General features: G+C 53.7%; 7 protein-coding genes across 7 annotated transcripts; 4 read left to right on the top strand and 3 right to left on the bottom strand.

The window, feature by feature from the left end:
• Positions 1-241: 241 nt before the first annotated feature.
• On the top strand, positions 242-2,261 carry irc3 (putative mitochondrial ATP-dependent helicase irc3; the record flags this gene model as incomplete). Its single annotated transcript, XM_036636685.1, has 2 exons — positions 242-472; positions 528-2,261. 2 exons carry the CDS (start codon positions 242-244, stop codon positions 2,259-2,261), a joined length of 1,965 nt encoding a protein of 654 aa, XP_036497613.1.
• Positions 2,262-3,333: 1,072 nt separating this feature from the next.
• On the bottom strand, positions 3,334-6,535 carry CGCS363_v004835 (KH domain-containing protein; the record flags this gene model as incomplete). Its single annotated transcript, XM_036636684.1, has 6 exons — positions 3,334-4,146; positions 4,205-4,402; positions 4,454-5,131; positions 5,190-5,651; positions 5,709-5,978; positions 6,041-6,535. The coding sequence occupies 6 exons, from the start codon at positions 6,533-6,535 to the stop codon at positions 3,334-3,336; spliced, it is 2,916 nt and encodes a 971-aa protein (XP_036497614.1).
• Positions 6,536-11,101: 4,566 nt separating this feature from the next.
• Positions 11,102-11,396, top strand: CGCS363_v004834 (uncharacterized protein; the record flags this gene model as incomplete). Its single annotated transcript, XM_036636683.1, has 2 exons — positions 11,102-11,275; positions 11,334-11,396. 2 exons carry the CDS (start codon positions 11,102-11,104, stop codon positions 11,394-11,396), a joined length of 237 nt encoding a protein of 78 aa, XP_036497615.1.
• Positions 11,397-13,314: 1,918 nt separating this feature from the next.
• Positions 13,315-15,933, bottom strand: CGCS363_v004833 (uncharacterized protein; the record flags this gene model as incomplete). The annotated part of the gene is made up of 1 exon (XM_036636682.1): positions 13,315-15,933. The coding sequence occupies one exon, from the start codon at positions 15,931-15,933 to the stop codon at positions 13,315-13,317; it is 2,619 nt and encodes an 872-aa protein (XP_036497608.1).
• A 906-nt stretch (positions 15,934-16,839) lies between these two features.
• Positions 16,840-17,711, top strand: CGCS363_v004832 (Uncharacterized protein; the record flags this gene model as incomplete). The annotated part of the gene is made up of 4 exons (XM_036636681.1): positions 16,840-16,895; positions 16,946-16,974; positions 17,026-17,487; positions 17,542-17,711. 4 exons carry the CDS (start codon positions 16,840-16,842, stop codon positions 17,709-17,711), a joined length of 717 nt encoding a protein of 238 aa, XP_036497609.1.
• Positions 17,712-17,933: 222 nt separating this feature from the next.
• Positions 17,934-18,471, bottom strand: srb-7 (Mediator of RNA polymerase II transcription subunit 21; the record flags this gene model as incomplete). Its single annotated transcript, XM_036636680.1, has 3 exons — positions 17,934-18,193; positions 18,256-18,370; positions 18,430-18,471. 3 exons carry the CDS (start codon positions 18,469-18,471, stop codon positions 17,934-17,936), a joined length of 417 nt encoding a protein of 138 aa, XP_036497610.1.
• Positions 18,472-20,795: 2,324 nt separating this feature from the next.
• sol5-9 (Bifunctional solanapyrone synthase) lies at positions 20,796-22,120 on the top strand (the record flags this gene model as incomplete). Its single annotated transcript, XM_036636679.1, has 3 exons — positions 20,796-20,801; positions 20,965-21,375; positions 21,434-22,120. 3 exons carry the CDS (start codon positions 20,796-20,798, stop codon positions 22,118-22,120), a joined length of 1,104 nt encoding a protein of 367 aa, XP_036497611.1.
• Positions 22,121-24,231: the final 2,111 nt, after the last annotated feature.

Below are 24,231 nucleotides of genomic sequence, written 5' to 3'. Positions count from 1 at the left end.
GCTAGCAGGCTCACACCCGATTGCCTGTGTGGATGCGTTGTGGGTGGTAGGTACACTGTAGCCACCTACCTTAGGTAGGTAGGTAGGTAGGTACCCGTGCCGCCAGCTAAATTTATGGGTCTTGTTCTCAGTCTCTGATTGGAAGATCTCTCCAATCCTGGTCAATTCTCCTAGGTTCCCGGACTGCATCGACGGTGATTCTAATCCTCTAGCTCGCCATCAACATGGGATTCGACCAAAAATGTTGTCATCTTTCTTTGGGAAGATACTGAGGACACAAACAACAGGTAGAATCCTGGGTCAAGCGGGACGGTTCATCCCCAAGAACCTGCCTCTTCACACTCAACGGTTCTTAAGCACTAAGATCCAGCTGAGAAGCTACCAAGAGGAATGCATCCAGTCGGTTTTACAGTCCCTGCAAAATGGACATAAAAGGCTGGGCATTTCGCTGGCCACTGGCAGCGGCAAGACTGTGAGCTCAGGCTATTTTCTGACAACGCATGTAGAACAAGACTAATACTCGGCAGGTCATCTTTACTCAATTGATAGAAAGGATACAGCCAAGGCAAGACCGCGCCACGCAGACTCTCATCCTCGCCCATAGGAGAGAGCTCGTAGAGCAAGCTGCGAGGCACTGCACCAATGCGTACCCAGACAAGTCAGTCGATATTGAGATGGGGTCTCTGCATGCCACGGGCACTGCAGACATTACTGTTGCTAGCCTCCAGAGCATCACATCCGGAGAACGACTGGATAAGTTCGACCCCGAGAGATTCAAGCTGGTCCTCGTTGACGAGGCTCATCACATCGTCGCTCCCGGATACATGCGCGTACTCCGTCATTTCGGCCTTGACACCAAGCAGGCCGACTCTCCCTCCCTCGTGGGCGTGTCGGCCACCTTTTCACGGTTCGACGGCCTGAAACTCGGCGCTGCTATTGACGAGATCGTCTACCACAAGGACTACGTAGACATGATCGGCGATAAATGGCTATCAGACGTTATCTTCACTACAGTCGAATCGACAGCCGACATATCCAAAGTCAGGAGCGGTGCCAACGGCGACTTCCAAGCCGGAGAACTCTCCAAGGCCGTCAACACGGAGAAAATTAATGAAATCACCGTGCGAAGCTGGCTTGCAAAGGCAGCAGAAAGAAAGTCGACTCTCGTGTTCTGTGTCGACCTGGCTCACGTCGCGGGACTGACGCAAACGTTCCGCAAACACGGATTCGACGCAAGATTCGTGACTGGTGATACGCCAAAAGTGGAAAGAAGTGCCATCCTGGAAGCATTTCGTGGGGGAGAGTTTCCCGTGCTTGTAAACTGCGGAGTGTTCACCGAGGGGACGGATATCCCAAACATTGACTGCGTCATTCTCGCTCGACCAACGCGATCTCGAAATCTGCTCGTACAGATGATTGGCAGGGGCATGAGGTTGCACAAAGGAAAGACGGACTGCCATGTCATTGACATGGTTTCCAGCCTTGAGACTGGCATCGTCACAACACCGACGCTCTTCGGCCTTGATCCGGGGGAGATTGTTGACCAGGCGTCGACGGCGGATATGCGTAAGACTAGTGAGAGAAGAGAGGCAGAAAAGATTCGACAGCACCAAGCTTACGACGCGTCCTCGAGCTCTCAATCCGTGTCCGCGGGCTCGGTCACTTTTACCGACTACAACTCTGTGTTCGATCTCATCGAGGATGCATCGGGGGAGAAGCACATTCGGGCCATCAGCCATTATGCCTGGGTACAGGTTGGCTTGGACAAATACGTTCTCTGTGCCCCCAACGGCAGCTTCATCAGGATTTCGAAGCTGGATGTCGAAGCTGGAAAAAACCAGCCAGCTTGGCAGGCTGTTGAGGTCAGGGCCCTTCCGCCTGGTATTTCCAAGTCACCATTTGCTGCTCCGAGAGAACTCCTCAGGGCCGTCACGTTCACCGACGCCGTGCACGGCAGTGACAAGTACGCCTCGGAAGTGTTTCCTCATGTATTCATCCACCGGTATCAGCGCTGGAGAAAGGGGCCGCCGACTCAGGGACAACTCGACTTCCTCAACAAGCTGCGTACGAAGCAAGAACCGTTGACAGCTGATGACGTGGACAAGGGCAAGGCAACTGATATGATCACTAAGATGAAGCATGGGGCGAGGGGCAGGTTTGCCAATATACTGACGGAAAAACGGCGTGTGGAACGCCACAGCCAGAAGAAAGCCCAGCAAGAGGCACGGGAGAGGGTCTCGGTTGGGCCTATATCGTCATGAGAGACTGAAATGTCAAGAAACACCGTTCTCACTATTCTGGATTATACCCAACTCAAATGTCAAGCACGACCATGAATAGAATCTAAAATTTGTCCTGTTTGGGTAGAATATACAACCAAAATTGCAGTTTTTAGTTGATCATGCTGGCTAGTGTGAGACGAATGGGAATCCATGTTGACACAGACAATAATGGCGTTGACTGAGCAGCATTCAACCTCGTAGCGTTCTCTTGTCGACGTTTTGGTGGTCCTGACACCTTGTCAAACCCAAGAATCACATCCGAACTAATATTTCACAACGTCACTTTTCACAATATCACGTACGAGAGTCATTGATCGACCATGGGTATCATTGCATGTCAAGGCCAACCTGAAAGGTGCGCTGAGGTATGTGTACAGGTTCCGTCTTCATCACTCCCGCCTGCAGATCAATCAGCCGCTCAATATTTCGCTGTCTTGTCCGCCGCCATGACAATCTTTTCGTTCTCCGCCTGGCGGCTTCGCCGGGCCGACCAGCATACAAAGAGCATGAACTTTTTTTCCATCTTGCCACCTAGGCAACACTGTAGTCCGATTCGTGGCCACTCGCGCATCGTCAAGCCGCATTTCGCGTTGACGGAGCCAGTGACTACGCAACCTGGCGACTAAGATGCCGATTTGGGGCAGTGGAAGAAACCGCACGACCCGCTGAACCCTTCTCTTTTTGATATCTTCATTTGACCGTCATCGCCTCTGCTGACGACGTCGTCTGAAGATCATGAAGCATCAAGCATTCGAAAACCAAACCGCATACAAGGTATCTTTTCTTTTTTGTCCTCAGTCTCTCGACGTTGGGGGTATAAAGAGTGGACGTGAAATCGTGCCGAGACAAGGAACCATCAAAACCCAAAAACAACACTAAGGAATTCGACTGAAATCAGATAAAACAGAACAAGAGCAAAGCACGAGGGCGACGCAACGCAAAACAGCAGAAACTTCGGCCGACCGATGCATCAGAAGCGACGTTCCGGGTATTGTACGCCAGGGTATATCCAGCCGGGGTATTTTGCACGTAGAGGTTCTAAGACGGGAATCTAACGGAAAGGTCCGATGGGACCGGGGTATCCAGAATTCGTAGAATGAGACGTAGAAGGGCGTCCGCTGTCGCCGGACGCACGAGTGCTGTGACGGGGCGTAACGTCACCAGGTTGGGGAATGGTCAGTTTGTCCGAACCATTCCCGAGGGGCCTGTGGGCCCAAGGGTTGTCGTCGTCTGGAAGATTGACGCCGCTATCGTTCCAGGGGTTGCGATCCGCATTAAAGCTGCGGGTAGACTCGATCGAAATGAGAGAAGACTTGGAAACATTGCTGGATCCTTTGAAAAAATTGCCGTTCGTCGAGTGGGAGCTGTTCTTGCGGCGGTCGAGGAAAGACGAAATTGAGGTCATGCTGCCGGGCTTACGCAGGCGGTCGAAAATGGTGCTTCGCTCGCGAGCGACCTCGCCCTCGAAAGCGGCCTTGGTGGGAGAATCGGCGGCAATGGTGGCAGGAGCATGCTGAAGAAGCTTCGAGTCGAAGTATTGGAGGGAGTCCTCAAAAGAGTCCGACTTGGGACGGGGAATCGATCCCTTGAGAATGGTGACCTCGACACCAGCAGTGGCAAACTGTGCAAGCAAGAAGTCAATGGCATCACGGAGGCCCCCAGCGTTGTTGCGAGTGAACGTCCAGCGCAAAGCGATGGCTGGGAGGCCATCCTCAGAGTCGGCATCCTGGTGAACGGACACTTCGACTTCGTACTGGGTCTTCAACTTGGGGACAAGATCGTGAGCAAAGCTCGGCGATTCAAGGAACTTGATGAGCTCCGGGGTGCGAGTGAGAACGAGCTCGTGATTATCAGGCACCATGCCCTAAGAACTGTCAGTATTTGTTCTGCTGGTGAGGGGCAAGTTTGTTGCCAATGCTTACCAAAAACTCGTCGACGCAATGAGGGACCTGCCACTGCGGGCCAGTCACGGTCACCTCATCGCTGGCTTGTTCGGTGCTTGGGAAGACGATCTTGCAGTTGTACTTGCTCTCCAGTTCATCAATGTCACTGAGACGTGCAAGGAGCTGGCGATGGTACAAACGGTCGACGTTCACGATCTGAGAGGTGTACTCCGAGTCCTAGTAGACATGTCAGTGACGGGCGGCACAGTCATCGCTGAGGAAACTCACGGCTCTGTCGACCATCTCCAGAATCTCGTTCTTAACGGCATCGAGATTCTGGGCGTTCCTGGCAGGCGTGCGGCAGATGACGTTGTCGACCTTGACATCGTCGTCTTCGCGGCCCATGCCGCCTCGGTCCATTGCATTCGAGAACTTGACAAAGACAGAGTGCTTCTTCATGATGCGCTGAATGTGCTGTCCTCCGATGCCAATGATGCGCTTGTGGTACTGGTCAGGGACATGGAAAGAGATGGAAGCGGGCATCTCTTGCTCAACAAGGGTCAGACCCTGCTTCATCGAGTCGTAGCTGGCGGCCATGACATCAATGTTGAAGTTGTACTCATTGAAGCCGTCGAAGATGATCTGGACACTGCTCTGGCCCATGATCTTATTGATCTTTCCGTTCTTCTTGCCGCTGACGAATTCCTTGTGCTCATTGGCAAGCTCGATCTTGACGCGAATTTGGTACTGAGACTGCACGAGAAACTTAATCTCGGACATGACCATCAGGGCCGCCTTCACAGAGTCGTCAGATCCAGTGATGGAGAAGTTCATCTTATCGAAAGACAGATCGGCATCCGAGTTCGCACAAACATCGCCGAGCATGGTTCTGACGTCAGCGGGGTTGGGGAGCTGCCGGCTGTCAGGCTGCTGGATCCACCAAGCTGCACTGTAGAACTGTCCAGCCTGTGCTATCATGTCAGAACGTGTGTGAGAAAGGGCAGTCATGGCCATCCAGACTTACCAAAGCCATGATCTCGCGTACGGTGCGCTCGACATGCAGTCCTTCGCTGCCTTGGACTCGGACCATGTTGCGCTGGCTTGCAAGAGGCGGGAACAAGATGTAGGTGCCGTTTGCCTCGAGAATCTTGCGGACCTTGTCGAGGCGCGTGAGGAGAACGCTGTCAATCTTGGCAGGCGCGATAGTGACATCCTTCATGTACAGCCTAATGCGTGAAACGGTCTCATGGAGCTTCTGCTTAGCCAGTTCAATGGCCTGCGGGCTTTCTCCCGTGATGAAGATATCCGTTGGGTCTCTGCGGCTGGCGCCAGGAGGGCAGTAACGGTACATCTGAGAGAAAGGAGGCGGGAAGTAGATGGCGGTGCCGGTGGAAGACTCGATGAGCTTGATGTTCTTCCTGTGGCGGCCGCAAACGAGCTGGTGAATGGACAGGTCGAGCTTGGTGGCATCGACGACTCGGCCGAGCTGTGGTTTCGGTCAGCAAGCTGAGACATAAGCCAGCCAATGATTGGGCAGGCATACCAGAGTGTCAATTTGGATGAGGACACGGGCCTTCGCATGCTCGACCGAGAGAATGTCGCCGTAAATGGCGACTCTCCATCTCTGATCAACGCGCATCTCAGCATCGCCCGTCATGCCGTCAACCATAGGAGTCAACTTGGGGCCAAGGAGGAAAATGTCGACCCCGCAGTACTTGGAAATGTAATCCAGAGTGTCGGTAACTTGCTGTTTCAGAGCTCCGGCAGTAAGATCACAGACAAGATGACCCTCCACATCGACCGTCGTACAACGCTAGATTGGCATTCGTTAATCCACACATTGTGACCCAGCTCCTCATCGTCGAATAAACCTACCAGGACAGTTTGGTTGTCGTTCAAGATCGTCTCCCTGCTCTTGTGGACCATTTCCGGCGTACCCGAAAGGCAGACGGTGGTGACCTGTTGTCCCTTTGCGTTCTTGGGCGAGGTAGAAATGACGTGAGCCTCGATCTGGAAGGGGCCGCTGGTGATGTCCTTGCAGACCTTGCGGAGGTTCGCGAGGTTCTGGGTGTGGACGGGCAACTCGTGGACACCCACGTCATCGGGAGCGTCTTCGGGATGGGTCCATCGGAGGACGGCGTCGGCGGTGGCATGGAGGATGTCCTCGGTGTTGGGACCGGCGAGGTCGGAGGCGAACGGAACGTTGAAGGAGTAGTGGATGATGGGCATCGGAGCATCGAGAGGCTGAGGTGAGCTTATTGAAGCAGCCTGCTGGGGAGCTGAGTCTCTTCTCGGGGCCATGGGGTTGATGGGCATGTTAGGACGACCCATTCCGAAGTTGGGGCTCATCCTCTCGGACCAGTGACGCATGTTTGCCAGTTTGTTCATATTGTGAGTGCAGATTGGCGGCCGGGCGAGCGAAGGGTTAGCGGACGACGAAGACGAGAGGCCGAAAGGAAGGGACCGCGAACAACAACTGGGGGGGTATTCAGTGAAAAACAAGGGGATTTGGAAAAGAAAAAAGGAAAAGGGGATGAGGGGAAAGAAGAGCGTAACGCTTCACGAGGCTCTCTATTCTCGCTCTCTCTCTCTCCTCAGACTCGACAAGGGGCCTGTAGAGAGGGAATGTTTTGTAGGTGGTGATTTTGAGGATGATGAGTGTGGAAGAACTGAGAAGAGGAGTCGGGAGATTCAGCCAGCGAGAGATGGTCATAGGTGGTCAAGACCACACGGCAGACCCAGTCCAGCCAGGCCAGGCAAGGCATGGCATGGCATGGCATGGTCCGGCCACTCCCAGTCCATCCCTCTGTCCCCCCGTCCCAGTCTCGAAGGGCCCCAGTGTGCAGAGCGCCCAGTCCCAGTCCAGCAACGAGCTCCACTCCGCCCATCCACCTCTCTACCTTAGCCCACTGCAGTGGTGCCCCCCCGTCCAGTGTCCCAGAGTTCCCCGTCCCAGTCCATCAGCAGGTATCTTGGACACCAAATGTAGCGGCAACCGCATCGGTACATCTGAGAGACGTTCAAATTGCGCGATGCAGCATGTAGCGCAGTACTTCTCTTGTCGCCCTCAGACCTGGACAGTGCCCCCGGTTCAACCAGGCCCTCAGGCGAGGACCACTAAGTTTCCCCCGACGAGACCACCACCTCACCCACAACACACAACACACACACCACTCACGCTCCCACACATACCCACAGGCCAAAAGCCAGGGCACATCACCTCACACAGATTGAAGTTGAGAGCGAGGAGTAAGTAGGACATATCCAGTGGGGGACTATGCGTCCGTCCGGCTGGTGTGCCGCCCTTGAAGGCATGCAAGATCATGTCCGCCAATATCTCAGCGTGTCTCTTGAGTTTCTTCTCCTTCTTCTCCTCCTCCTCCTCCTCCTCCTCCTACCGCCTAGGTTGGCTCTTGGGGGTTTTCCAGCAGTACCTACCCAAGGTAAGGTATTCGTAGGTAGGTAGGCATCCGTAGGCACGGTAGGTATGCACAAATGAAGTAGCGAACTCGTAAATGTTAGGTACCTGCTGAGCGCCTTTGAGGTACCAGGTAACTTCGGCATCTCAACATCCATGACGGGTGACGGTCCCTAGCACGGCGCACCCTTGCTCGTGGAGCGCTACCGCGCTGCAGCGGCCGCAGCTCACTGGCTCTCGCCGCTGACTGGCAGCCTGCAGGGTTTTGGAAGCCCCAGTGGGACGATGCCGAATGGAACTCCCAAAACCACCGCCGAGTCCAATTGGCGCTCTCAGACACTTGAAGGTACATTCAAGGAAGCCAATTTTGCTCTCATTCCACTCTCTTCCACCAACGAGCACAAAAATTCTCAGTCAAAAAACGAGGAAGCATTCGGCCCAAACCACCCAACTACTAATGGTGGGAGTTGACGGTCGATTACAACAACGCATTACGGATGCGTGGTATGTAACGTAGATCCGAGCCCGCCATCATTGGTTGGCAGTCAGTCAGTGGCAGCTCAGAGTCTGCGGATGCGCCGAGCTATGGCTTCGGAAACCTACGATATCCCAATTCCCGTCCCACGTCTCGGTCGTCCAAGGGCTCCGGTTCGGAACACCACCTCCTCTCATCCTGCTCGTCCCTGTTGTGCCTAAGGTACCTGTTCCGTCGTTGTCGTCGGCGTCGTGGTGTGTTGTCGATGCCACCTCGGGACTGTCTCTCACTTGCTCGGCTGGATGCAAAACCGTCGTCGTGCATGTATTCCACGCGTACCCAGCCCTCGTGCCGCCCGAACAGCCAACCCGGCACCGCAGATCAGAGACAAAATAGAAGACAGCACGAGCTGGGCCTGGTGAAGGGGGAGAAACAGGCGGAGATTGTCTCTGCTCTGGGGCAGACTCGATGATGCCTTCGCGTTCATGTCGCTCGCTCCAAACAAGAATTCAAACAGATGCAGGGAACTGGAACTCCGGCCCAATTAACCAGTACCCCCTAGTAGTAGGGCTGTGTCCTACCTCTCTCTTAAGGTATTCGTACCTTACCTAAGGCACCTTACCTGTCCGTGCCCAGTGCGCCATATGAAGGTGTCCGATGTCCGGCTTATGTCTATTCTTCCCCATGGTGGTCATTTCCATCTTGTACTAGGTTTGTTTTCTTGTTTATCTTGCGAGTCGATCGAGTCCCTGGTCAATTACTCCCCTTCAATAAAGGTTTGCGGCATGGCACGCACGCATGGGTTTATAACTTAAGCCTACCTCATAATCTCCCATCGTCAAGCACAGCCCCAGGGGTAGCCGACATCTTACGTACCTCCATACGAAGAATGCTGCACAGTTCTCGCTCGTTGCTCTCGGAATTCCTGGCATGACGGTCCCCAACTGCTGAAGCATGTCCGGCTGATGACAACGCCCAGCCCAACAGCTGTGAGGAGGCACTAGAGCCCTCGTCTGGCATGCTGCTTAATGAGGAAGGACCAGGTAGGAGCGTGTGCACCGGTCCCGCAAGCACCCGCAAGCTCCATCCCCCGAGGTACCGGAAAGTAGATGGACGCGTTTCTCCAACGCTTTATGCCCTCTTTGCGTCAAACAGTAACCTTGGGGCTACTCTTTCCTTGGCAAATTCTCCAGTGCACTCAATCGCACCTACCACTTTGGCGGGAAGGCTATCAGATCCAGATGGCCCAGCTCCAACTGATCAGATACCGCCGGTGTCTTTCAACATTTCAACATTAATCGTCGTCCCAAAAGACGTTATCACATCTGCGTTGACGACCAAGACGAGTCTGCTCAATTCCTCTCAGAACGGGTACTTTCGCCCATCACCTGCGGTCCACAAGTTGGTCCGTCAGGTCGTCGTCCGTGGACGATGACATCTCGTGAATTAGGGTCAGCTCAACCCCACAACATTGTCCTCGACCTTACCTTAGGTACCTACCTTACCTGCGACTCGTCGGTTGCTCGATGCTCTCACACCCACCTCACACAACGCACCGCCCACCGTCCGCTGCTGAGAGCCCCCCTCTCGTTTCGCCAGGAAGTCGCTCCTGCTGGGCTCCGAACGCTGGGGCACGCGACTGACAGCCGACTGTGGCCCGGCCTGGCCTGGCTTAACGGGATGATGTGGTCCAAGCAGGCTTACGCGGTGGCGGCCGAGGGTCTTTCCTCCTTCACAAGTCAGCCCTGGTCACGACTTCAACTTTCGATGCTGCGACAGTGACGGCACTCATGATAGTCCGGATGCTGAATCGTCACCACCACATCCGTCGCCGTCATTGTTATGACCGCCGTCAGCGTCACCACCTGCATCGCGCCCAATACCACCTATCCGCGGTGCTGCCATTCCCCCAAGAGAGATTCCGTCGACATACGAGGAACGCCTCCATATTGAACATTGGACGTCCAATCTTTCTCCACGTCCGGGTCCATTCCAATTGGCATTGACTAAAGGTTGGTCCAACACACCCATTGGTGCATCTGCCGAGAACACCTGCGGTTCGCGGATTCCGGCGTGCGTCGACGGAGCACATCTGTCATCAAGAAAACGGCCTGATTTGGGCCCGCCGTCGCAAGATCGGTCTTAGTCAGGTCACTCTGAGGAGCTGTCGATCTGTCCAAAGGTTCCAGCGTTCTCTCACTCTGTGCATATCGGACCTCGACCAGCCAGCCCGCCTGTCTGCACGACTCCAGCTCACAGGGCCTAGAGGCGCCGTTGGGCTGCTTTGCAGCACTCCAATAGCCACCGCGCATTTCTTACTTGGTGTGTGTGTCTGTCCCATTGAACGAAAAAGATCGGCCAAAGGCACACGAGAATCATCATACTTCCCAAAAGGTCATCCCCCGACATGTTGGAGCTTCGACTGAACTTTCGCCTTTTGCCCTGAAGTCAACCAACATCCCTGAACCCTTTGGCCAACTCTTCCGTCCACGCCTTTACGTCTCAAGGTGCGGACGTGGCGTGGGGAGCTCGAGCCTCTAGTGAGAGCGTCCCGAATCCCACCGCACCATTCACCCGCGGACCGTGGCCGTGACCATGATCTAGGTAGCCAGTCACCGGCGCCTTCGGGGTTTGCTGCAGTCCTCCTACCTAGCTGATAGGGCTGCTGCGGTGCGCCGGCATTGGGTAATCTGGGCATGTACCGGCGGTGGCACTGGGCTACTGGCCGCTCCCCTTCTAGGCTCGCGACGCTCGTCGGAATGTTGGTTCCAACAGCGACTCGGAGACTTCGAGACAATGTTCACTGCGCACGCATACGGCGGTTGTACGGCCCCGAGAGGACGGCTGACACATGTCACGCAAACACCATGGGGATTGTGAATTAGGGCTTCCCTCGCGGGCCCTCCAGCCTGGGCTACCTGGCCCTATCTTGAGCTCGCCCTTGAAAAACATGTCCGAGACAGGGGAGATGCCGTCGACGCCGTCCTCGCCTAGAAACAAAAACAGGCGCTGGCAGTGGTGTCTGGTTGATTGATCTGCAACCATGGAAAAAGTGGCCGCGCCCCAGCCCCGGCTTGCTGCGACGGCGACCCACCGGCGAATCGACCTACGGAAGGGCGGTTTGCGTCCTTACGCACGCCCATCGGTCTCCCAGCACCAGAAACGGACGAACAAGACGCTCAAGATCCGGCATTTACAGGCGACCGCCAGCAGAGAGGTTGGTAGCGCTCTTCCGACCGTAGTGGGCAATGCGAATCCGGCTCATGGTGATTCAGCTATTTGCTACAGCCTACATCCCACCAGCAGCAGAAGGACGTAGATCGATGATCCCCGAATGAACGTTTCAACCTCGAACTGGTCTTCCACACAAGGGCACTCGGACCAACACAACGCAACAACAAGCAAATGGGCTGACTGGGTACGTCCTTGCAGTGACATTGACTGTTGAACTTTCTTCTCCGGACGAGGCGAGCGGATCAGAATAATGTTATATTGCACCTTGATGCAAGGGCTATGTGTGTTTGGCCGGACCCGCCGGAGCCTGTACACTCTCAACCTTTTGCAACTGATCAGAAAGGCGCACAGTTGATAGCGACTCTCGCACTCTGTCCCTAGCTGGCAACATCTAATATCTAAAAGTCAACTCGTGTGGTCAACTCTGCCTGTCTGCTTTTGCGCGACAAGCGGGATTGCCAGCAGCCTGCGGAAGTCAAGTCTGCGTTCAATTGTAAGTTCGTCGTTTTGAGGAGAAGAGACCATGAGTTGTGAAGTCTGTCTTTTCTCTGACTTGTTTCAATCTGGCCCGTATAACCACGTTCACTTGGCTTTCTTTTTAAACCCAGCAACGTCTACCCCTCCCTTCTCTTCGTATCCCAGTTGAGTTGAGCGCCCACCGACACACATCCCCCCCGTCTGAAGCGAGATCTGCAAGGACCACAGAAAAGAGTCTCCAGAAAACGATGGACTGCTCACACAATGACTTCATTAGAGGGAGAGAATGTAAACCAAAGCTACTGGACGTGCCCGGCTGCTGCCCACTTTCCCTGCTCCCTTCTCCTCCTTCCCTCACCCCTGAACAAGCAAGCGCCCAGCGTGCGTACGTAAGTAAAGCCACTGCATATTCCGAAACCCCAAACGACTCCAGACTCCCTCAGCGGTCGGCGTCGAGGAGCGATCCCGGCCCCTTCTCTCTCTTGAGGCGCCAAAACTATGTTGTGCGCGGCATATGTGGCAAGCTTCAAGGCCATCTGGCAACTTGACAAGAACCAAGGATGCAACCGCGGCCTCGGCAACTTTCTGTAGGGGACTCTTATTGCACACCCCCGCCCCGCCCACTACCACATCCCTCTGTGGCTAAGGCAGGCGCGTTGCCAGTTGGTGACAATTGCCCACCTCTCCGCCTACTGACTTTTGGCCGCGCCTGCCCAGTACCCAGTTACGCCTGCCTACCTACTGCCATAGTAGCTAGTTATCCTGCCCTGCCAGTTGCGCCTACCCGCCCAGCTTACTAGCAGTACTAGCCTTACTTAGCAGGCGCGCCCAGTGAGGAGGGTCAGTAGGGCCAGTACGGCAGGTAGGGCCAGTACGGCAGGTAGGGCCAGTACGGCAGGTAGGGCCAGTACGGCAGGTAGGGCCAGTACGGCAGGTAGGCAGGTAGGGCCAGTACGGCAGGTAGGGCCAGTACGGCAGGTAGGGCCAGTACGGCAGGTAGGGCCAGTACGGCAGGTAGGGCCAGTACGGCAGGTAGGGCCAGTACGGCAGGTAGGGCCAGTACGGCAGGTAGGGCCAGTACGGCAGCGAGCCAGGTGGGCAGGCGCAACTATGGAACAACTAGGCAGGCAGGCGCAACTGAAAAGGCTGGCACCTGGCAGCGCGCCTGCCTTAGCCACAGAGGGATGTGGCAGTGGGCGGGGCGGGGGTGTGCAATAAGATTCCCCCTTTCTGTACCGTTCGTCTCACCATCACACCGTAACCAAGTTTAGGCAACATTTATTTTCAATCCAGCCTTTGCTAGGCTCACGCTATTATGTTGATTCGCTCGTTGACTTGTACAACGCTCCCCATGATCCAAACTACAGGACAGTATTCGTGTAGTCTTAAACGTGTCCCACCACGGCTGCTGCCGAAAAGCCCATCCCAAATTCCACCCCGTCCCTTCCTTCACGCTTGTTTCCGCGCCCAATGGAATATTCCGTTTCAAATTTACTTTTACTGTTCGATAGCCAGCCATGTGACTGCCGTTCCTCATAAAGCTTCTCACCGATACACCTGACGGGGCCCCTCCTCGGTGTAGTATACTTCCGGGGCGGCCACTCTCGGCCGCTCAATATACGATACCTCCGGTTCACCCCGGGCGGGGACCGGCTGACCGTAGTACGGCTGATCCAGCGGCCTGACACTATACTCTCTCCGCACAACGTGGGACTCAGCTGCCGGCCGTACGCTGTACGAACGAGGAATGGGCGGAATCACCTCCCGTCGACTTTCCGGGTGTATGGGCGCACCGCCGTAGTCCCGAACAGGCAGCTGCTCTGGTCTCACGCTCTGCACTCTCCCATACTCCCGAGGAAGTTCGTATCGTACCGTCTCGGCCGGACGCACCGTCGTCGCACGCATCATGTACTCCTGTGGCAACCCCTCCACAATGCGCCGCTCCGTTCCGCCCCTTATCTGAACATACTCCTCTCCTGGTGGCGGCATCGGTCTCGATGAGTATTCCCGCTGGCGATATATACGGTGAGCATCTGACGTTCCATACTCTGGCTGGGTGACCACACGGCGTGGTGCCGCGTACATGGGTGAGGTTCTCTGGTAAAGGACGTCATCGTCACGCGGATCCGGCCCAGGCCGTCTGGACTCGGCTCGGATCGGTGCTCTCTCGTAAATAATCTCTGGTTGTTGCGGCGCGGCCGACTGACGAATGACGCTGGCGGGTTCGTAGTATCTACGGCCGCTAGCGGGATCTACTACGACTCTGGCAGGCGGCCCCTTCGGGGGTCCCATAAGTGGTGATCCTCTCTCCCTCATGGCTGGGGAACGAGATCTTCCACGCTCAGCCACGGGGCGAGTACTCATACGCGTGACCTCGTAGCCGTCTCGGTAGTATCGTGTAGGTTCCCTACCGTAGCGATCGACACTAGCTGGAGAAGTTGCGTAAATCTCACTCGGCGCAGTATGGACGGCGTATACGCCAGGCGACTGTACTCGCCGTACATACTCTGCGCCACTAGGGACGCGGGCATCCTCCACGTACTCTCTTCCGTACCCGTATTCAGCAGCAACTGCGGCTTGGCTGACAGGTCGGCGATACTCTTGGTTCTCGTAAGCTGGAGCTGCGGCTTCGTCCCTGTAGGAGCGAGAAAATTGGCGCTCTGACTGGGCATATCGAGGCTCCTCCTCTCCCTGTCTTCTCTGGCGCTTGGGGGGTCGAATAAACGAAGGCGCGTTCATGGGAGAGGGTGACCGGGGTTCAGGCTTGATGTAAGGCTCGGCCTCCTGCGCTTGCCGGGCCGCCTTCTTGTTCAACTTGTTCTTTTTCTTGCCCTTTCGCTTCTCAACATTCCGTCCTCCTTGTGGCGAACTATCAGGACTAGAAATAGTATTGGGCTCATTGCGCAAAGCCCTGACTTGCGCCGTGGTCCCTTGAGGGATACTCACGTCTTGCGCATCTACTGCTGGAACCCGAGCAATGGCTAGAGACGAAATGTGTGCGGGCTGTGGGGCGATGGGAGATATGTTGTGAGCCCGGACTTGAATAAGTGGCGAAGGCTGACGATCAAGCAAAGAGTCTCTCAGTTGCTGGCGTCCTGCTACTGGAACAGACCTATCAGCACTGTTGTCAAGGTCTATGACGCCTGACTCCTCAGATCGACTGGCATTTCCGCTCCCACCTCCTGAAATTGAACCTGTGTTATCTCCCCCTTCTGTTCTTTGCGTCGTGCCTACCGACGGTTCTCGGTCATATTGTGCGATATCGACTGCACTCGGGGCAGCTCGTGTGTGGGATGGAGTGAACGTCGAAGCTTGGCCCTGTGGCTGATGAGTAGCAGACGCATGGGAAAGCGAGGAAGGCAGGCCCGAGGTTGGACTGGTTTGAACCTGAGTCTGGAAGTCGAAGGGTTGTGAAGGCGCAGACGCCTTGTTTGCTTGCGTGGCAGCGTCAGGCTCGTTGCCTGCGCGGGAACTGAGGAGGGAAGAGTCGGGCGAGTTGTGTTGGGAGGAGTAGTACGAGTTCTCATCAAATGAATCACTTGCAGCTGAAGTGTTAGCAGCCAGCATAGCATTGGCAGGCATGGTTGTGGTAGCTTGGACAAGAGTGAGAGCTTTGGAGAGGACATCGGAGAGATCGATATCGGCGAGTGGCTCTGCCTGAGCCGAAGCCTTCACAGCCGCCCGTCGTTGATCGACCTCGTCCCGCAATGCTCGCTCAAGGCGCTGCCTCTGGAGCTGGATCTCGGCTTTGATCAGGTCATCAGATTTCTCGAGGAAAATAGGATTGATCTCAGTAATGCCGGAGCCATATGGTCTTTGGGGCAGATTCGCGTTAGTCGGGGGCAGGTTTCCCAAACCCGGAAGAGACGCGTTTTGCGTGTTTGCAACCAACTGAAAGCCCCCAGACTGGTCGGGCTGACCGACTGCAGCCGAGTCTTTTGCCGGCGTGGAAGGGTTGGACGGAAACGCGTTTGCAAAAGCAGGTGTTTGTTTCGCCAAATTGGCTGGCACCTTGATGCTAGGATGGGCGCCGGCAAGAATGGCATCGCGAAACTGAATGATCCTCTCGCACTGCTGTAACTGATAAAGTTCATCTTTCGAGAGATTTGGGGCAGAGGCGTGTGAGGCCATCGGCGGCAGCGTCGCAAGCTGGCCTTGAGCCATGGCGACGAGCAAGCAGCGCAGAGGTCTTCTCCGCGCGAAAGGTCGACGTTCAAGCAAGAAAAAGCCACAGACAGCAAGGAAAGAAAGGAATGCGAGCGAACAGCAGAAAAACTAGACGGTAAAACCCTACACAGGCTGATGAGTACAGAATACAGGAAGAAATGAAAGAGATTCTGCTCTTCTGTGGAACAAAATCGAAAAAGAGTCGGGTTTTTCTTGTTTGTTTGCTGGTGGATCAAATGATGCAGAGAGAAAAACCGAGTCAGCTGGGTTGTGTGCGTGGTGGTCCTTGATTCCCGGGATCAAGGCGACCTAGCGCAAGTTTGGAAGAATGGATACAGTAATTTCCTAGCAGGGATGCACTTAAGCGGGCTGTTTCCGGCCTGTGCACTCTCCAGCCATCGGAGCTTTTCCACCCGTTGCCGTCATTTTTTGTTTTTTGGCTGCTGCAGCACCCATCCAGCCGGGAGCTACCCCCCTGCAAACCGCCCGCTGCTATCCGTCCTACCTCAGTAATTGCCTCAGAAGTAGCAACGTAGCATGCATGCCTTCTCGCCGACGTGACTCGACCACAGGACACTATTCAGCTCTCTACGCCGTGTATTATGCAAAGCCAGACCCTCAGCTTGCGTTTGTCATAATTGAACCATTGAGATTGCAACTTCGACAAATAAAAGAGTGCCACTGAGATTCCAACTGCCTGGTCTTGTGTCCTTCATGCCAGCCAGACTCCCACGCCTATCGAGAACCTTCCGTTCCCCAATTCCATCCTTAAGGTCTTATTCTCAACAACTACCGCGACCACTCATATCAACACGAATAATTGAGCATCCCAAGTTTGCCCCGGTTCTTAACCCAGTCTTTCGACATAGCCTACGCCATTCACACACCTCTAGGCTAGTAGCCATGGATCCCAGTATCCAACCCAATGGAGTCTCAGCTCCGAAGCCGGTGCTGTTCTTGTAGGTTGACATTATCTGCGTCTTTTCGAGCCACCGCTAACAGGTATCAGTGATATTGATAACTGTTTATACCCGCGGAGTAAGCTTATGAGACCATTGAGATGTAATCTCGCAACCTGACACTTTCCAGGCTCAAGGGTACAGGACCATATGGCGCAACTCATCGACGAATACTTCGCAAAGCATTTGTCACTCTCCTGGGAGGACGCAGTGAAACTGCACAAGGAATATTATACGAACTATGGCCTAGCTATTGAAGGCTTGGTGAGACACCATCAAATCGATCCTCTGGAGTACAACTCAAAGGTCGACGACGCCCTTCCCCTTGAGGACATTCTGCAGTACAACCCTGAATTGCGCGAGTTGCTTGAGGACGTCGACAAGAGCAAATGCACCATGTGGCTTCTTACCAACGCCTATGTCAATCACGCTAAGCGTGTTGTTAAACTACTCCGGATCGACGACCTCTTTGATGGACTGACCTTTTGCGATTACGGAGCTCAGCCGTTGGTCTGCAAGCCTGCCAAGGAGATGTACCTCAGAGCCATGAAGGAGGCTGGTGTAGAAAAGATGGAGGACTGCTACTTTGTTGGTAAGTGTATTCGCATCATGATGCAGCAGACCTCGAGCTGACGTTCAATTGTAGACGACTCGTACTTGAACTGTCAAAAGGCCACAGAGTACGGCTGGAATGTGGCGCACCTGGTGGAGGAGGGACTGCCCGTGCCGAGGACGCAGGCATCCAAGCACCAGATCCGACACCTTAGAGAGCTGCGAGAGGCATTCCCTCAATTCTTCAAGTCAAAGAACGTCTAAGATTATAGAAGGCCCAGGCACTGATACAGAGTTGTGTCGTGATCAAGCACAATGGGTAACGGGGATTATTAGAGATGTAGAACCCCTGACGTAATGGGTATCAATGGTTTCATAGATGTTGGTAGCATACCCCCAATTCTTTTCCTTGCTCAACGCCAAAAGAAAAAGCCGTCCAAACGCCGCTCCCAATTTCCCTCAGGTAAATGTGTCACCCGCCGACGCTCAAGGTCTGCGAATGCTTCTGATGACCTCGTCGAGCTTGCCGAGGATTTGGTCCTTCTCCTTAATTGCGTCCTGTCTCTGTGCCTCGGCAACCTTGAGCTCGTCTTCCAACTCCTGTATGTATCGCTCCTGATCAACCTCGCTGCTATCCAAGCCTGGTAGACTGGAAATGAGAACTTCGATTTGTTGTTCCGTTATAATCAAGTCGCGTGACAGCTCAGCTAGGCCTTCCTTGAATTCGTCCGCGGGAAGAGGGTCCACTGCGCGCTGTCAGTCAATATGCTCAAAGGCTACCGATGAACATCTGCAGCGGTTATCGTACCCTCCTTCTGATCCGGTTCCTGCTTGACATCGCGTATCTTGTCGTTGGGGCCAAGAAGTTCTAGGTCGTGGCGTCGGTGGACGAAGTGGAAGCTTGCGACGAATTGCTGGGCAAGCTAAAGGATGTGTCAGCGATCACGGTGTCGCATGGCAAGAAGGAGGGACTATCTCTTACCTGATCCACAGCGTCTTGCAGTTGAGTGAGTCTGTCACCCATGTTGCCGGTCGTCTAGTGGCTGTTGTTGACATTGATCTCAGTTTGGTTGAAGTGCCGCAGACGGCTCGTATGACGGCTGGCAGCGGCAGGCATTCCGCGTGTGGCGCACGGGCCAGATCAATATCGAATGGAGCAGCAGAAAAGCGTGTTCGGTACGTACCCACCGGACCTCAACTTCAACTCATCGTCCCAGACCATGTTTCTTCAATAAGTGATGGGCTTTTTGCGCCGGAACATGCCAGGACGCTTTTGCCGAAACCAACTTTGCCATATCCCAGGAGCATGTATGCTCTGCGACGCTCACTAGACAGGAAATGGTTTCGTCCTCTGCGACTTCTTCCCCATGCCGGTCAACCACGTCAACTCTCGACACGAACATCACTGAGACAGAAGGGGAAAAAAGGGCAGGACTTGCCGGTTCCCGACGCATCAACAGCAAAGCACCATGACCTTGCGTCTTTCCTAGACTATGCGGATCGAACTGGGCTTGACACGGCATCTACCATCTATGTTGGAACTCATTACGAATACACTGTGTCGTCGATTCTCTCTCAATATGGAATTCAAGCTATGAGAGTGGGTGGCGTCTCAGACTATGGTGTCGATCTGCTCGGACATTGGAAACTACCGTCACGAAGAACCAGCTTGAAGCTCATCTTTCAGTGCAAAGGAGGGGTTCAGAAGGTAACTCCTGCGGTCACCCGAGAGTTGGAAGGGGCCTTTATTGGTGCCCCAGTTGGTTGGCGTGGCGAAGGAGTCATTGCTTTCCTTGTAAGCACGAAGACAGCAAGCAAAGGGGTACGCGAAGGTCTTGGACGAAGCCGATGGCCTATGGGATTCATCTCGTGCTCCGAGGACGGCATTATTCGGCAGATGCTCTGGAATCAACGAGCTGAGGAGGAAGGCCTAAGGGGAGTCGATGTCACTATGCGCCACCCCAAAGATGGAGCCGGCGAGTCACAGGTTGTCTTGACATATAAGGGCAAGCGAGTTGGGACAATCGTTGATTCTACAGTCATCGAGGGTGGTGAAGCTGACTGAGCTCTTCCGATACACACTGGGAGATGGCCATGGTCAAGACGATAATACGGGGAGACAATGGGATGAATTGTAAGAGACTATCACAGAAAGAATGCGGTCTCAGAAGCCGTAGTGCGATTTTCAGAATCAAAAATCACAAGCTGCAGATGACTAGATGTGTGAAGGTGTCATAGCAATCACCTCCGGGTTTCTCCCCAGGAGACCGTTACACAACAACCCTGAACGCCTAACTTCAAATGAAAATTCAGACAAACGTATGATATGTTGCTTTAGCTAAAACAGAAGCCGCCAACTGCTGTCAACGCGGAGCTATGCTAGATAACAGCGGTAGGAAGTCATAAAAGCTCGATGCTACGGGAGCCCACATCCACACACTCCTCTTGCAGCGGGGCAAAAAGGACGTCAACACCAAAAACATACATACAACACCGGGTATTCGCTGGTCGTCACCGACCCAACTACTAATCCAGCCCTCACTGGCTTATCTATGGGAGAGCGGACGGGATCCCGAGTTTTCCAGTGGGTATGGTCGTATGTGCTGAAGACCAAGTCTGAGGTTGATTGTATCCGCTGCGCCCAGTCCGGAGAGCTTTGCGACAACATCATTTGGACAGAACATGTCAACAAGGTCACTCAAAGACACACAAAGACATATGCTGTAATATACATCGCATGTATAAGGCAGATTAGCCCTAGATTCGCCCCCTATCTGTAATTCCCGCGTGGCGAAGCATTTGCCGTCCACTTACACCCAGATGATCTGCACGTCTGTGCTCTGCCATCTCGAACCTCTAGCTCGGTGTATTAGCGAATACGACGTATTCCCCATTGATAATGCAGATGCCTTACTCTATAATCTGACGAACTTGTCTTTATGTATACTATTAAATACGTCGTATATAGAATTAGGAGTGCGCTAACGACAGTGCCGAAGAAGCGGTCTAGTAGATAAATTCTGCTCGTCCTCGACATGTTCAACATCTTGCTGTTTTCCTTTGTGGCGACTAAGTTATCTCTGCTGAAAATAACTTGACTTACGCTGAAGTATATCTCTTGATAGCCTCTTCCCTCTCCTCTGTACTCCTTTTCTAGTTCAGTCTCTGTTCTTTGCAAGATGCTCGGGCGCCAACCACGCCGCAGTCAACTCATGTTGGCTGTGTCGATGCTCACGAATCTCGCCGGGTGTTCATCGAATCGTACTGTCACGGAAGTCTGCGTTTCTTTCGTGCAGGGTTTTCCCCAACTCACTCTGCTTCCTAACAATACCGGTTACTCTTCTATCAATGAAGGTATGTTGTTATATGATGACTCTTACAGCAATGCCTTCGCCGAAGATGGATAATATCATAGACCCGATCCCAGGTCCTTCAAACACCTTCTTCCTTTGAAGTTGATATGTTCACTAAGATAGTAGTATCAGAACGGAGAAAGTGATGGACACTGACGCTTTAGTCAGGATATTTCAGTGCGGAAGAGTGGCTCGGCCCGGCCTGCATCTTCACACCCGACAGCCCGCAAAGTATGGCAACTGCAGTGCAAATACTGGCACAATCTGGGGTCCAATTTGCGGTGCGCGGAGGCGGGTGGATGCCCATACCAGGAGCTGCGAACATTGATTCAAACGGAATCTTGTTGGCCACCACAAACCTAACGGGTCTTCAACTAGCCGACGACCGCAAGTCGATCTCGGTGGCGTCCGGTCATAGTTGGGCAGACATATACAACTACCTGTCCCCAGAAGGTTTGGCAGTTGTGGGTAGTCGCATCGGCGTCGTCGGGGTTCCCGGATTCATGTTAGGAGGAGGGATGTCCTTCTTGGGCAACCAGTATGGATGGGCGTCAGGGAGTGTTTTGGGCTATGAGGTAAGAATCTCTCTCTCCCCAGGATTGTATGATAAGAAAGAAGACTAAGCGGACATAGGCTGTTCTATCCAGCGGGTCTATCGTCTACGCCACCGCGACGAACGAATACTCTGATCTCTTCTGGGCACTTCGCGGAGGCGGCAACAACTTCGCCATTGTCACCAGGTTCGATCTCAAGACATACGAGATTGAGAAGGTGGCCGTGGGCAATGTGGCTTACGGATCCGGCCAGCGTGACTCCTTCCTTGCCGACTTGTACGACTTCTCCCGGAATGGAGTGCAGGACCAACGAGCTTTTGTCCTCCCGACCATCTCCTACGTCCCAGCCGCGGAGCCTAACATCACATATTCGGCGACGCTGTTCTACAACGACAACAACGAAACCTCTCCCTCCGCACTGCAACAATTCCTCCCCCCGCAGGCCATCCCGAAGACCAGCACTTTTGCAACCCGCACTCTGGCTAACTGGTCAGCCGAGGCCGACCAGGGCTTCGACCAGGTGCACGGCCAGAACTTCCGATTCCACGGCTTCACCATGTTGTCGAACCTCGATGCCTTGTACACCGCGCACGACGTATTTTTCCAGCTTGCCCAGGAACGCGGCCCAGCGATCAAAGGGTTCATCTCCACGCTTGCTATGAACCCTATCTCGCGGTCCTTCATCGAGACGAACCGGGGGGCTGATCCGGCTGGCGATCCTATGGGGATTGACAGCGATGCAGGGCCGTACTTTATGTGTGAGTAAACCTTTTCTTGGTCGCTCAAGAATGACACTGGCGCCATTGAGACGCTCATTGCGGACGTCAACTCAGAGATGAGCGCCAAGTTGGGAGACAAGCTGGTTCCTTTTCTGTATCTCAACAACGCGGGAAACGGGCAGGATGTGTTCAACACGTACAACGCCGCAAATCTGCAACGGCTAAAGACCATCAAGGCCAAATACGACACCGAAGGAGTGTATACCAGCTTGCTGGTGGGAGGGTTCAAACTATGAATACTTCGCGAGGTCTCACACAGTTTAGGGGCATGACATTGCTCGAGTCTAGTTGATATGTCTCATTCCGGGGCCTGATGAGCACATTTACGAGCTAGGAATCTCGGCATTTTTATTCTGTGTAAATTATCCACCAAACAAATGTCAGCTGTTTTGTAGCAAACTGAATTATGTCTCGCGGGTGATTCAGCACAAATATATCCCATCGTGTTGCAGTGAGCTGCTAATCTCACCGGTCGTTAACAGTATGAGATGTGTATACCAAGTCTCCCCATACTTACCTAGGACAACCCGGTCTTCTTTGTGTCCACCTGCGTTCACTGAGGAGCCCTTCAGGTTTCCTGTATGATATCTATTGACACTGCTCATGTCAGGAGCATTGTATCCAGAGAACCTCCAAGAGTTAAGACGTCACCAAATGAAACTATGGCAGAGCTAATATCCCACGGTCTGATATACGTGCTAGCATGGCCAACTTTGAGATTGTGGACAAAAAGAATTGGGTCATAGCCCGATTGGACAGTGACTGAGATAATCGAGATTGCAGTCTATGTGTCTAATGATATTTTGGGTACATTTTTAGGATACGAGCTGGTAGCCCTGTAAAAGAATGAAACGAATGTTTTATTACCAACAGTTTTGGTAGTTGATGCCACTTGTGCTGTGTTATGCCTGCTGCTGTACTGCTGTACTGCTGGAACAGGAACGGTCAGCCACCGCCCTGAATTTCAAAATGTTGAAGTATTCTGCCGCACTTACCAAGGGGCTGATTGTGTGTGTATGTCAAGGAGTGGTGCTCTAGCATGGTTGGCCCCTTTCGCCAACTTATTGCAACTACACGTACAGTTGTCCAGCGCAGCCGTCTCTAAACCAAGGTCCAAGTTCACCCCCATAGAGGGAAATTAGACATTACAACGTACCGTAGGCTTTGACACGTCGTATTGGAAATAGACCATGCGGCGTACGTCGGAGGCCGAGCTGTGGGGAGATCATGGCCCATCTATCCACTCTACGGCCCTTCGCTGTTCGATAATCCGTAAGAAGACTCGCGAAGGCGACTGACTACAGTGGGAACCCTACTCAAACTATATGCAAAGTCACAAGTAGCTGAAATGTCGGTGGAAATGAGGTGATGTGGCAACAGAGCGTTGCCGAGTGCCTGGAAATCTCGAAATCTACCTGCTCAAGCATGTCTAGGGCCAATTTAACTTTTCTTGCGTTGTTAGGTGAGGGTAAGGCGGAGTGCTACCAGAAACCAGTCTTGCACCCAGTAATCTTTTAACAATGCCCGGGAAAGCAATGACGGCTGATGTGCAAAGGTGTCGCGGTGGCGGCTAGCTTTGCACAACAAGCGCCAGGATGCTGACGGTGAGGCCGGTGACTAGAGGGCAGGGTTGGAGGTTCTATTTCCTGGCAATATCGCCGGTGTGGCCGCGATGGATGTCATGGCTTTGAATGATTTGACACTTATGCTTAGACGTCCCCGCGGACCTACACATCCCAGGCGTCTACTACTCTATGGCTGCCTCTCTCCGTAGTGCTGCAGTGCCGCAGTCAATACTAATCGGGTGGAATCGCTCACCTCAGGCGTCACCGTGGTCATTGTCTGTGGCATGTTTTAACAGTCAATATGAGGAATCCGCATGCGGCTATCTAACCCTGCCCACCTGCCGGTCGCCCCTAACCCGAAGAAAACAGCCCCCTTCGTGAAGTATTCCTCGTTCCTGTCGCTGGGGAGCCTGCACACACCTGAGTGTGCCCGTATAACGCAAATCGAGTGCCTGGCAAAGATGGGGTTGTGTGTATGCAGTTTTGAGAGTGTTGTAATACATAGACAATCGAGAGAGGCAAGAGGGTATTTC

Source organism: Colletotrichum siamense (assembly GCF_013390195.1).
Source record: "Colletotrichum siamense strain Cg363 chromosome Unknown KSG_Cg363_contig03, whole genome shotgun sequence".
Taxonomy (NCBI): Eukaryota; Fungi; Ascomycota; class Sordariomycetes; order Glomerellales; family Glomerellaceae; genus Colletotrichum; species Colletotrichum siamense.
The sequence above is the reverse complement of the archived record's forward strand: the minus strand, read 5'-3'. Positions and strand labels throughout refer to the sequence as shown.